The sequence below is a fragment of the Buteo buteo genome, chromosome 6 (genome assembly GCF_964188355.1).
Source record: "Buteo buteo chromosome 6, bButBut1.hap1.1, whole genome shotgun sequence".
NCBI lineage: Eukaryota > Metazoa > Chordata > Aves > Accipitriformes > Accipitridae > Buteo > Buteo buteo.
The window spans coordinates 18,255,128-18,269,117 of NC_134176.1; the positions used below are offsets into that span (position 1 = coordinate 18,255,128).

Sequence of the window (13,990 nt, forward strand, 5' to 3'; positions counted from 1 at the left end):
CTTTTCCCTCATCCTGGATTGTTTTCTCTCGTACACATTGTCCTTCCCTTGAATTTCCTGATCATATGGGTATTTGAGGCTATCACCTCACATCTACTTTATTCTACTCCAAACCCTCACTCTTCTCACCTTTCTCTCCCTTCCTCTAAAAAGGGTCATTGTGTTCACTGTTTTTCTCTGGTGCTGTCTCAAGCCATTCCCCTCTACTTGGCCCCCTATTTCCAAGAAAAATATGGGAACCCACTACCTCGAACACTGTCAAATGTAGTTAAATCTGTCAGAACGGTTGAAGAAAGCATGTATGAAGCTGTAGGGATAAGGTTTTCCCTCACTCCCTCCCAAAATGTATGTGTATATATTCCCCTAGTGATGTAAGTGAACTAAACCTCTGAATCCCTCTGCCTCCCAGACTTGCTTAATCTCAGTTTATCTCCATGATGATATGCCTGCCATTAACTCTCTTTCAGAATAAGGTGACTTCATGTAAGTCTCTTCTGATTTTCCTCCCAAAATAAAGATGAACACTGTTTTTCCCTTTAATCATTTGATAGCTAAGATCACCCCCTTGATAATCTATTAGTTTTGCTAAAATGAGAACTAAATTTTCCCTCTTTTCAAACATATGGGATAATCATGTCTGATGTTTGCCTTTACAAGGCAGCTAGTCATGCATCATTACAAGTCTAACAAATCTAATCTCATTACTGGTGAAGATGTTGAAAGACTAGGCTCAGCACATTGTTTCATTTACCATAAATCTCTCCCTCTCTTTACCTTGCATACTAGCTTTTTTTTCAGAATTTCTTATTTTGTTTTGCTAATAGTTATCAAGTTAGTGCAACAACAAACAATTAGCATTCCTTAAAATGTTTAAAATAGGTCAAGGAAGCTTAAAATTACACAAATATCTGCAATCTAGGACTAATGTTAAGCAATCATTTAAATTTGGATTAAGAATGTGGCATTTAATAGAACTTGTTGATCTTGTAGAAGCAGTTCATTGCCATGGGCAGGGGTGGGGGGCAGCTGACCATGCTGCCTGGGTACAGAGTGGCTCAGGGAAATCCTCTTAAGCCCTAAAGAGGAGATGGAAGAGAAGAAATTGCCTTTTATCTCACCAACTCAAGCATTGTGTTGGTAAATATTAGGCAAACATACAGGGCTTTATATGGCAAAGCACTTTAGAGCCTAAGTTGTCCTGAAAGAAGTGAGTGCATGAGCAAACCTGTAGTTGAGTGGCTGAGTAAGCATATGGGTTTCACAGTAACAGTGTATTAACCAGCTCCAGATCCAACACAACTAGTGTGGTCTTGGCCCCCTGCATTCTTAAACATTGTTACTGAATCAAATAATCTAAAAATCCTCTTTTGATGAATAAAATCCTTTCTTCTTCTATTTTCCAGATTCATTCACATGGGACATATTTATGGATTTATTCTATCTTTCCCTTTGAAAATGTGCAATAACATTTTGTGACAATTTTTCCAAGAAGTAAAAAACATTCTTTAAAAAAATTCCCTACAGAATTTATAAAGTCTTATGGGAGTGTTGCAGTTCATTAGCTGGGTTTTAATCTACGAGTCACCTGATTCGCATTCACTTACTATACTAGTGTATAACCTCTGCATCTTGCTCCCTGGTACATGCCCTAAGTGAGCTCAATTCACAATTCCGGTCCATTTTCTCCCAGCTAAAAATGTCCTTGACTCATTAAAAAAAAAGTCTTGATCTATTCAGATGCTGTTAAAGGAGAAATGTACGTGCAGTCCAGAACAGCTTCCTGTACATTTTTATAAATATCTTTCCTGGCAGATTAAAAGCAAAATCAATGACTTTTCAGCCTAAATTTCATCAGCTGTAAGGTTAGTGGCATGGTACCTTAAATAGCTGTGTTAAACCATCTCCAGAGTTCTGCCAGAAATCTGGAAAACTTCTTTTGGGGAAAGCTGTGCTTTACCACAACTACTACTACCATGCCAGCACTTTAAGCCAGCCTGGTGTCAGCAATATTGGAGGTAGGAGTGCGAATCCTCTCAGAACACCCTTAGCGAAACAGAATCAGAGCTAAACTACCCACCCTTATGTACCGACAGCCTTGTGGTCTGTAGGACTTCCCATCCTTGGTTGGTAAAATCTCTCTTTTAAGAAAGATTTTAAGAAAGCTCATGTTATCTGCAGTTTTTAAGTTTCACATTTGGGGTTTTTTTTGTTCTTATTCGGTCAACACTTTCAGAGTTTGCTAGTGTCTCAGTTCTCATTTGTAGTGTGTGGCTTTGGCGGTTGGTAGAACTGCCTTCCAGAGAGTTGAAGTTTTGTTGTGAGACATATGGGTGATGGCTACTTTTGCTTTTTAGCGCTGTCAGAGCAAGGAGCAAAACGTTTCATAAATCCATCACGTTTTTACCTACTTATGTGCTTTTCTCTTTTAAAAAAGATTATATGTATGTTTATTTACATAGCTATAAAATATGTGTTTGTATGATTGACAAAACAGTATTTCTTTCATTTTTTCTCTTCCATGGTAACTGCTGCAGGAGATCTAGCCGCTTCTGTTTGAGACTCCCCACAACGGTATCTTAGCAATCTCTCTGCTTACTTCAGCCCACATACCCAGCAACACCATTCATATCTTTCCCTTAGACAAACTTCCCACCCGATTCAGGAAAGCTTGCTAACTTTCTAATACCATCAAAGAAATAATCGCATTCAGTACTAAAAATCTGAACATTACTTGAGTATCTTTAGTACCTGTCTGATACATTTTGACTGAGATGTAGGATTCCTGTAGCCGTCTTCCCATCTATTATTTTTCACAATAAGGAACATCCTGTTGATGTTTGATGAATGTAGAATTTATAGGTGGGTTATTTGGCAATGATATTATTAGACTTTTTAGAAGTGACAGCTGACACAAGGTGTACTTACCTCATGTAACCCAGCTATGACAAACAATACGAAAAACACCTTTGGACTTGAATGACAGGTCAGCGATGCTTTTAACTGATACTAGGTAACTTTTAGGGCAGGAGGATAATACTCGAAACATAATCATAACCCATGTGGCTACTAAGCTCAAACTAAATTGAGGGGAAAGGAAGGTTTAGGGCTTGTTTTTTCCTGTTGGATAATCAGCATGATGGTCTTTGTCAGTTCAAAAAGGTCGTCCCTGAACCAGCCCAAATTTTAACAGCTTGACTGCGTCAGGAGGCATGCCAGGTTACTGGGGACTCCAGCTTCTAGAAAAGGACTGACGATTAACCCATAATGACCTTTTACATTTACGATCATAAGCAAAGCTAAGGGTGCAAATAACACAAATGGCAAACTCAGAGCAAAACTATGACTTACTGCAGATGTTCAAAAACACGGTTGGTAACGAAATGCAAACTTTTTAACTGACAGTCAGCATGCAAGGGGGAAGCTGGTGTACTCCTTTCTATGTGGTTTATTAGGCAAAGAGCAGGTGCCTCTGCTTTTCAGAAAGGACCTTTGCTTCTCTTTTTCTCATTACAAATGGAGAAGAATTTACAGCAGCGTTTCTCAGGCTTTTTTGTCGTACATAACCCCAGCCCCGCCACACCTCTGACTGCTGGTGTGTGCCGATTTGAGTACCGTACCCGATTTGAGTACCGTACCCGATTTGAGTACCGTACCCGAGCCACTCCTGTGCAGCAGGCAGCAGGCCAGGAGCAAGGGCAGGCACGGTCTGCTGTGAGAAGCCAGGACTCGGCTGGCCATCGCTGCTGAAGTACACAAGGACGATGTGGGGGCGTTAGTTTTCTTCCGTCATTTCGTGAATTACCCTTCGACACATTCCTCCACCTTCTCGTTCTGGGCCTCCTGCCTCCATCCTGCCCCGAAATAACAGGACGACGATTCCCGCGGGAAAGCGCAGCCGGCGCTGACCCGTCCCTGCCCAAGTCACAACACGCACGAAGCCGGCACGACCGCCCCTGCCGCCCACGGCCCGGCAGCCCCCCGCGGCCTCCAACCCGCCCCCGCCCCACGCTCCCCAGCCGCACCCGGGGCCGCGCGAGTCGCCGCGCAGCCGGGGGACTACAACTCCCGCCGTGCTTTGCGCGCGAGGCCCGCGGCCCTTTGAGCGCGGGGGAGCGCCGGGCTTGCTGGGGCACGTAGTGCGGCCGGGCGGCTGTCCAGCCGCTCCTCCGCCCGGCCGCCATTGGCCGGGGCCAGTCCCCGCCCGCCGCGGCCCGTGGTCGCCTCGCTCCGCACGGCGCCTGCCGCAATCACAGCGGCCGCGGCGGCGACACCTCCGCAGGCAGCGCGGTAAGGGGCGGCCGGCGGGGGCCGCGCTGGGCGCCCGGGGAGTATCGGGCCCGCCTTGTCCAGGGAGGGTTCTGTCACAGCCGGCGGCGGGCCGGAGGCAGGGGTACGCCGGAGTGAGGGGAGCCGTGAGGGGCGTGCGAGCCCGCTCCTCTCCCCGGCGGCAGAGCTGCCTGGGGTCGGGGCGAGGGGCCCCGCCGGCTCCAGGGGAGCGGCCGAGGGGCGCTGGTTTCCCTCACCGGCTGCGAGTGCTGCTGAGCCCCCGCCGCCCCCCCCCCCCGACCCCCCCGGGTGGCGGGGTCTGTTCGAGGCCCGACCGTTAGTGAGCGCCGGGGCTGAGGCTGGGCGGCGGTTCGGTCGATTTGCAGGCACCCCCAGCCCTGGGACGCCGGGAGAGGGGTCTGTCAGCCCGCCGTTCCGCCTGCGCCTTGCGGGCATTGCCGCAGAGCGCCGAGCTGCGCCCTCGGTGATGCCCTTAGTAGAAGGGGTTTGGGCACAATCGTCCCCCTGCCACGGGAGCTGCATTTGAGGTCGCCCTTCTGGAAGGCCTTCACCGGGGAGAGGAGTCAAATGGCTCAGGGCTGGCACAGGAGAGATGAGGGAGATCTGGGGGGAAGCAGTGGCAGCAGCCGCACCCATTTCGTCCCCGGTAATACTTTTTTAACGGGGGAGAGCGATGGAGTAAGAATTTACGGGTTTTCTGCAAAGAGCTGATGATGCACGGAAGGTACTGCACTGTGGCTGCAGTTACTCGTAGCTGGTAGACAGCCTTGCCATAATGTGAAGGTTCGCTCAGAGTTAGTAGCACCACCAGTTCCTAATTAGGATGGGACAACACTGTGTTGAGTGTCTGTATTTGGGGGTTAAAACAAAGATCGCAGTGAAGATCTGAAACGCTAAAATAAACCATAGTAAAAGAGATGTGGAGTGCAGGAATCGCAGACTTTCTGCGTAATCTCTTCTCCAGGATTTCATTTTGTCCACACTCCAGACATTTCCATGTTTGTTGAACGGAAATGCCTACCCTCATCTGACTTACTCCTCTAACCTTACCCCCCTGCCCCACCCCAAATCATGTAATGCAATACATTATTCATGCAGTGTTGCAGTAGCTGTTCCTTTCTACCATCAGAATGTGATTGCAGAGGCTTTGTATATTTGTAGACAGATATGAAAGTAAATAGCAGAGGTAGTTTTACTGAAGCCTTAAGATCTGCCAAATTTGAATCTGCGCTTTTTGAAGTGCATAGGGGGAAAAAAAAATTCCCCTAAACCAAGTGTTGGATTGTCAACATCCTAGGAAGCATAAGGAGTGATTTTATTCACACCCCCCACCCCCCCTGGTATATGGTGCCATCTCTCTGCTGCTGAGAAAGACGAATCTGCAAACAGTAGAATGAACTTTATTTAAAATAACTTTTAAATACTTTTATTTAATGTTTAAAAAATGTTTAAAACCATTCTGAGTTAACATAATTACAAATTCTTGTTTTTACTGTAAAAGTTACTTGTACATCTTCAGTAGCTATATTAAACTATTCTACTACATGTTCTAATCAAATTAAGCTGATTCATAAAATGGTTACTAGTAGACTTTGTAAAGAATTATTTTGCAACAGAGACCTTCATCTCCTTCAAAATGTACCTTGTCAGAGCTCACAGTGATAAAGACTTGTCGTTTCTACCATAGAAGTGCATAAAGAAAATTGGACTAATTCTGCAGGGGTTTAATCGCAGGTTTAGGTGCTTCAGTTTGTGTAGCAGCCAGCACAACATGTAGGCAAAACATTGCTGATGAAGAACTGCAGACAGTTTCCTGTGAGGAGGGCTATAGTGAGTCAAATATTTTGTGGAAATCGGCATCTAAATATTACGGTGACAGGCAATATGCAAGCACTGTGTGAGAAAAGGAATTGTGACTTGATTCTGAAAACTAAAAGGACATTAATCATGGTTGTAAGAAGAGTAGCTGAAGAGAAATAGAGATTTCCAAGAAAAGCTAATCAGCTGATCATTCCAGTTTAAGGCTGTTCTTTTTCCCCAAGGTTACTGTTAACTCACTTATTTCACATGAAGGGAAAATGGATATATGGTTTCAGTTTATATAGCTTTTGGAGGCTGTCCTCGAGGTATTTGGAATTTAAGTTACCAAAGTGTAAACATCACTCTAAACGCTAGTGGAAAATACTTTGATGAACTCAAACTCCTTTCCTTAGGGTGGTATCCTGTTCTAAGATTTTTTGGTCTTAGTGGACTGTTTCCCAAAGGAAAGTTGGGAAACTCAGGGAGCAGGCTGTTGACCAGGAGAATTGTTCTAGCAGCAACTGGCCATTTCCAGATGTAGTCTTTCTTAAGCATCCCTTTCTTATCAAGTCAGAGATGTGTGGTAGCCATGTAATGAGAAGTGGTCAAGTTACCTCTGTCAGGAAAAACAGGTTTTAAGAGCTGAGTGAATTGTTCTGGCAAGAGCCACCCAGTTCTGGCCATGCTTCTTCCAGGGACTGTGCAAACTTCACAGCAGCCTGCCTGCATGTGTACGTGCTGTTGCTCAGCATATGTAGATCTGACGCTGAACCCACTATGTCTGTGAGATGTTCCTTTTTCCTGATGTGGTCTCCAAAGCAAAGTTAATAAACTCTTCTACCAGAAAGACTAGGCAGAGCTGATCAAATCATCTGGTTGACAGCCAGCTGAATATGAGCCAGCAGTGTGCCCAGGTGGCCAAGAAGGCCAACAGTGTCCTGGCCTGTAAGAGCAATAGTGTGGCCAGCAGGAGCAGGGAAGTGATCGTCCCCTGTACTCGGCACTGGTGAGGCCACACCTGGAGTCCTGTGTTCAGTTTTGGGCCCCCAATACAGGAAAGACATGGAGGTGCTGGAGCGTGTCCAGAGAAGGGCAACCAAGTTGGTGAGGGGCCTGGAGCACAAGTCTTATGAGGAGCAGCTGGGGGAGCTGGGGCTGTTTAGTCTGGAGAAAAGGAGGCTGAGGGGAGACCTTATCGCTCTCTACAACTGCCTGAAAGGGGGGCTGTAGCGCGGTGGGTGCTGGTCTCTTCTGTCAGGTGGCTGGAGATAGGACGAGAGGAAATGGCCTCAAGTTGTGGCAGGGGAGGTTTAGGTTGGATATTAGGGAAAATTTCTTCAATGAAGGGGTTGTCAGGTATTGGAACAGGCTGCCCAGGGAAGTGGTGGAGTCACCATCCCTGGAGGTGTTCAAAAAATGCGTAGACGTGGCACTGTAGGACATGGTTTAGTGGGCATGGTGGTGTTGGGTTGACGGTTGGGCTTGATGATCTTAGAGGTCTTTTCCAAACTTGATGATTTTATTCTATTCTATATTTTAGGGGGTCAGCCAAACCTCTGAAATGATCTTGTGAATTCTCAGCTCTTCCATGTAGTCTCAATCTGCATGCGTTTAGGATTGCATGTGACAGATCTTTGATTCCTTGCTTTCAGAAAAAGGCTTTTTATGTACCTGTGGTCAGCTGGTCAGGTGAGCTGATTTCTCCTGAATATGACCCGAAGACATAGCATGTGACGGGAACTTTCTCTTCTCAACTGCAGCTCAGGAACTCATTCAACATAACCCAGAACACAATCTTTTAAATGCCTGCCTAAGCACTCAAAGGCTTTCTTTAATACAAGCAGAAATATGAGGGGGGTTGGTTGGGGTTTTTTGTTGGTGGTGTGTTTTTATTTTTTTAGTAGTTGGAAACAAGCAATGAAAGACCTATTCCCACTGCACATGTGTTTAATGGTTAAACCTATTTTAAGTGCTGCTCAGAGAACCTTGGGGAGCTGAGCATTTCTTAAATATGACTTATTAGTGCATTGTGATATGTCTAGGTTTTTTCCCCTTTCTTTCTGGTGTTAATTTGACTTAATTATAGTATAGGAAAAGACAGATAAGTGGGATTGTATGTCATTAATTAGTATAAATAAAGAGTTTTTTTCTATTCTAAATAACCCATGACAAAACATATGTGGTTTTCTAATACAATGTAAATGTTTCTTGGTGTGTGTTTGTTTTTCCCTGGGCCTTCTGCATCATTCACAACTTTATCTCTGCAGAGGTGAGAAACCTGAGGATCTGGGTACCTGCATACTACATGGAAGGCTGTTGAATTCCTTATGGAGGGACTGCCTGAGGGGCTTGATAACTTAAGTCTTTGTTCCTGATCTGGCCCTGGGTTCTTCTGTTGTGGGCCTGTTGGCAGGCAGAATGCAGGGCTGGTATCTGGTACACCTGTATCCTGCTCAGCATGGCCCCGTGCAGAGGTACTGGCTGGGGTCCTGAGAGCTGTAGATCTGTGTCAGTTATAGTCTGGAATGTGAACTTGTCAGGAAAGACAGTCCCATCAAACTGTTTCCAGTTCGGGACTTAGCACTCCATAGCATATTTTTTCTGAAGCTACTTTAGTCTCCATGGCATCATATATCAGTAACTGACAGCTGGTGGCAGTGACTGTTTCTGTGTGATAGGTACCTGTCTGCTAGTATCTGCCTTGGAATTAGCCATCGTGTTATATGGCCCAGCGAACAGCTGGCAGCAACACAGCTTCTATTGATATATATGTCCTGGATTCAAATTGATGAGCTAAGCATCATGTGAAAGGATCTCCAGCCCTTCAGCAATTATTTGAACCATTTATTTTCTCTTTGTATTTTTCATGTAAATATAAGTAATGTTTTTAGTTGGAGAAATGAAAAATTATGCTTTAACGAACATGGAAAAAAGTTTCTTCTCACTGAGCTCTGAGGGATCTGTTTGCATGAGGTTTGTCTCCATATTCCAGTAAGTCAAACTCGGTTAAGATTCCTAAGCAGATCAAATATATTGATTTTCTTTTCTTGCCTAATATTTCAGGAGTTAGATATACCTGAAACTGAATATTGGGAATGAATAGGCTTGTTGGCCCATGGCATATTGTGACACTTTAGAGAAGTTTTAAACAACTTGGTCTGAATCTTAGCTGTGCTGTGGGCAAGAGAATAGGCTGGTTTTGTGGACGTTGTAAACACAATATATCTTCAACACAGTTGTTGGTGTGTTATTTGTCTTAATCATCTGAAGAAGTGACAAGATAGACAAGGCAGAGTTGCCATACAAAGCCACGTGTCACTGGCGACAATGACAAGAATTTACAATTCCAGCTCAACATGAGAGATTATAACTGTCTATCAAACTGCAGAAAAATTCTGCTTACTCCTTCATATCCACTTAACTGCTGAAGTAGCTAATAACTCCACAAACCCTAAGTTCTTCAATTATCATGTATTGTTCTTGCTCCCAAATCTCATGCTTGTAGTCAGTGACAGGAGTAGCTTATTCCTGAAAGATAAGTTTCCTAGATACAAATGAGTTTTTGGAAAAAGCGGTGCCATAGCATTTAACATTCCATTCTCTTTTCCATTCTGTTCTGGAGTTTTTCTGTGTGGTAACAGCTCTTCCTATAGGAGCTGATATGCTAACATGACTTCCTTTACTTTGTGGTAACTCCGTTAAAAAGAAAAAAACCCCAACTTCCAAATACATATATAATAGATTTTTCATACTACTGCCTGCAAGACTTAGTCTTAGTGACCAGGAGATCCAGTCTTGGAAAGATCCATACTACATGTTATGTTAGCAGTCTTCACTGTACACAACTGCTTGGGAGGTGAGCTGGCTACTTCCCTGTTCCAGCCTCATTTGAGTGGGTGCAGATGGATGGTTTTGATTGTGGGGAGCTGAGGCTGACTTAGATACTGTTTAGTTATTTGGTTTAGTGGCAGCTTTGACATTGTGCTTTGTGACCATGTCATATGGCTTGGAAGTTTCCAGCTTTTATTCCAGAGAAAACCATGCAAAAGGAGAGTTACCTCTTACTACAACACCTCTTCCATACATAGCAACCGTGATCAACTTCCAGAATCTCTTTTTTGTAGGTAGGCCAGTGTAAAATCACATCTCTTAGTGCCTAAGGAAATATGTAATATTTGTGCCTGTGCCAAGAGCATGGAGTTCTTTGGGGGAGTTTGCTTTATGATTTACACACTGGATGCAGCAGACCTGAAGCTGTGACCAATATACATAACCTGCCCCCCCCCCCCCCCCCCAAAAAAAAAAACCCAACCAAAAAAAACAAACCAAAAAGCAAACCTTTGATTAGATATGGCCAGATTGTTTACTTTTAGAGCAAACACTTTTATCAGACAATCAAGGTGCTCAGAAATTTCACTAGTGGGGACACTACTTTTAGTCCTCTCAAGAAAGTAGAAAGAGCCATTTCTACATGGGCTTAAACCTCCTCTCTGGCTCTCCTTTTCTGAATTTGTCATCCACAGGCTCAGACCCAATTCTCTACCATGCACCTTGTGCAAACGCTTAACCGTTGTGCAAGAGAGACGAAAATAACATTCTTTCATGTGGTACTGGTTCACATTTGCTCTCCACTAGCATAACAGGTTGCACAAATAGCATGAGACTTTCGCAGTGTGCAGTTCCCCCCAGCCGTTAGGGCTGTGTCTTGTGCAGAACAGCAGCACAGCCTCTCTCCAACCTCTCCGGCTTTGTGGGCACAGAGGGCTTTTGTGATGCTCTGACCTTCCAACTCCCAAGCAGTTCTCCATGTCTATGCATCCTTGTGCCTACATCACCCAGGATTTGACTCAATAATAATGGATTAATTGCCAGTGAGTGGAAACCAGGGAACTACATAAGTAGAGACCAAGAGAATAGTTTTATCTGTGACCTACTTGATAGAGAGGCTTGCTTTGTATTTGAGGCTTATTCATTACCAGCTATTATAGAACAAAACAACCAGAGGGAGCTGAAAGACTTGGTTGTCCTATTCAGATTTGCTTTCAGTCAGATTTGAAAGCTGACAGAAAAACTCTTGTAACTATAGCAGCTTGGTGCTAAAGGAAGATATGACCAGGAATTGTACTGTGGGTTGAATGGTCTGTAAAACAACAACAGAAAAACCCACAAGCAAGAAAAGCTTCTAGTTATGATACTACTGATGTTTGTTTTGCATTTGTTTTATTTTTGACTGATGTCCTCCAACATAATTCTCTCAAACTTCTTCATTAGGGTTTTTCTTTTCTCCCGTTTGTAGAGTAAATAAAGAAGAGAGATGATACTGAAAGCATTTGTGCTGCTGGGCTGTGCTCTGGGCATCAGCACGTTCCCCATGGAAGAACCTGAAGATGGAGGCAAGCACTGGGTGGTGATTGTTGCAGGTTCGAACGGCTGGTACAACTATCGCCACCAGGTAAGGACTGCTGGTCCTGCATGCTGATGCTGGCCACGCTCCAGAAACAGCAACAAGATTCACTCAGAGCCTGGTCTTAATTCTTGTTATTCTAACGCCAAGAATTCCCCTCCACTGCTCTTTTTGCTATTTGAATTTTTTTTTTTGCTTACAACTTTGTTCAGTCTTTCATCTTTTGAAAAGCTATCATTAGCAGGAGGAGCAGTATTCTTCCTCTAATCATGCTTCTGCATCCTGGGAGACGTGTATCATTTAGGCTAAATATTGTATTACTAGGCTAGAGGATCTGACCCCAACTTGCAGGTGAACAAATGATGTCTAGAATTAAACCTCATTTTGAGACACATGCATGTTTCTTTCCATTTGTTTTCCTCTTTTCCTTATGTTACAAAAAAGCTCCCTTTCTTCTCTCCAGTTAAAAAATCTGAAGGGCTGCAAATGCACAGTGTATTTTTGTGGGGTGGAGGACATGCAGAAGGGGGTTCTTTTTAACCTGAATTGGTTTTCTCACTGTGTTCAACAGCATGGCCTCAGAGTTGAGTTGGCACAACAAGGATTTGGTGCACTGGGGTGCAGGGATCAGAGTGAGTGGCAGAATATGGAGAAAAGGGAACAGGAATTCCTGAGTTTGACACTGCTGTCAAGACCAATGCGTTGTGGAATTGTGGTCGGAGTGTGAGTGTCAGGATGGACAGGATTAAATCCAAGTGATTTAACTCTGATTAAGTTCAAGACTTAGAATCAGCAGTCAGGAGACTACGGCAGTTTTTCCCTTTGGGGAATTCTTGGACGATCCCTTAAACAGATTAATCTATACTTAAACACTCTAAAATTGAAACTACCTCATGCTTTCCTGGAGAACAGGGTCCATTTAATTCTGATTTATGTATACATTTGTATATTTCTAAATGTTAAAAAAATAGTTTACTAGACTATTGTTGGTTAAGGTGAACTCAGAGATTGAAACACTAGTGTACAAAACCAGCATTTTAAAAGTTAAACTGTATTAAATGTATGGGGTACAGCCTATCTGCTGAACACTGAAACTTTTAAAGTATTTATTATTTTTAATGTAACCACTTGTAAAATCTGGGGAGGCTTCATCCTTTCTGTTTCTGTTGACTGAGGAAGAAATGAGCCTTCCATGTGTTGGGCACCTGGGTTTTATGTTTATGTTTCTCCTCCCCTTCAGCTCACAATCAGTTTGTAACTTTCAGCACAGTGATGAGCTTAAAACTAAATGAACCAGACTGACAACCTTGTTGCATCTGAAGAAGAACCTGTTACTGGCAAATGCTAGCTCAACACTTTGACAAACTGGTTTTAGGGATGTTGCCAGCTCCCTGCACTGTAGCCATCACCTGATAACCATAGTTAGAATATTACAGCCTCAATATAAACTATTCCTATTTCAAATTAAATCTTAAAAAAAGATTTTTAAAGTTGAAATTGGAAAACAATTATAAAAATACTAGAGTGGTACTTGATCACTGCCTGCCCAGGGGTGTCTAAATATAATTACTGAGTTGTGCTCTGGTTGTTGCTATTGCTGTATAACCAGTCTTGTTGGCTCCCTTCCACTCTAGGAGGAGTTAATACCGCAACATTCATTCTTTAAATAAAACTATGTTTTTGAAGCTGTGGCTCATGAGAATTCCTTTTCTACAGTTGCCTAAGCATAAAGTTTTTAACCTTTCTGTCAGTGAGCCTTCAATGGCAAGTGTATCTGCCAGTTATAATGGAGTTATGAAGAACAGAAGATGCACACCTATGTATTTGTGTCCAACAGTAAGTCTTTTGAACATGCCAGTTTCACAGAAGCAAATTAAGTTTTGAGTGTGGTCATGCTTTACAGACAGTTATTAAGTAATTACTTTTCAAGGTTAGAAAAATGAGAATGGGATTTCTTTAAACACCTTCATTTTGAAGATAATGTCAACCAACAATGCAAAATATCTGCAATGTCAGATTGTTCTGAATTTCAATCCTAGAAATTTTTGTATTTTAACCTCTACTGCTTGGTTCAGGTACAGTATTAATATTTTGAAAAAAAGAAAGTTAGAACACCACTAATAATCCTATCGAAGTCATGAAATCAGCATCATAAAATGGAAGAGTCTGTGTGAAGGATCCTTCAGAACGGTGCTGAGCTGCTACTTACCTGTCTTGGGCAAGACACTGTGCCTCTAACTTGTTACGAAAAGAATCAATTCCCAGAAGATGCAGTGCATCAGCAGCCTGTGCCATCTTGCCTAGTGGCCTTTTGTGGCCAGCCTTAAGGGCCTGGCAAAAATGAGCACCCATGTTGGGGGGCATACTGTGAGACAGACCCAGCAGTTAGTCATGGAAAATCCACATTGTGTGTGCTACGAAGCGTAATCCAGAGAAGGGTGCCTCTGGTATCAAAAAATTGGGGAAAATTGTTCCCAGCAAAACAAGCTGAACTATAGA

General features: G+C 43.5%; 1 protein-coding gene across 2 annotated transcripts in view; it reads left to right on the forward strand.

The window, feature by feature from the left end:
* The first annotated feature begins 4,132 nt into the window (after positions 1 to 4,132).
* Positions 4,133 to 13,990, forward strand: part of LGMN (legumain) — a 28,733-nt gene continuing 18,875 nt past the window's right edge. The window contains exons 1-2 of one of the 2 annotated variants that reach the window (XM_075029937.1): positions 4,133 to 4,287; positions 11,384 to 11,539. In XM_075029937.1, coding sequence (XP_074886038.1) covers positions 11,402 to 11,539 — 138 coding nt within the window. In that variant the 5' untranslated portion in view covers positions 4,133 to 4,287; positions 11,384 to 11,401. Of the gene's footprint in view, positions 4,288 to 10,830; positions 10,959 to 11,383; positions 11,540 to 13,990 lie in introns of those variants that run through there. The other variant, XM_075029938.1, reaches the window with a different exon arrangement.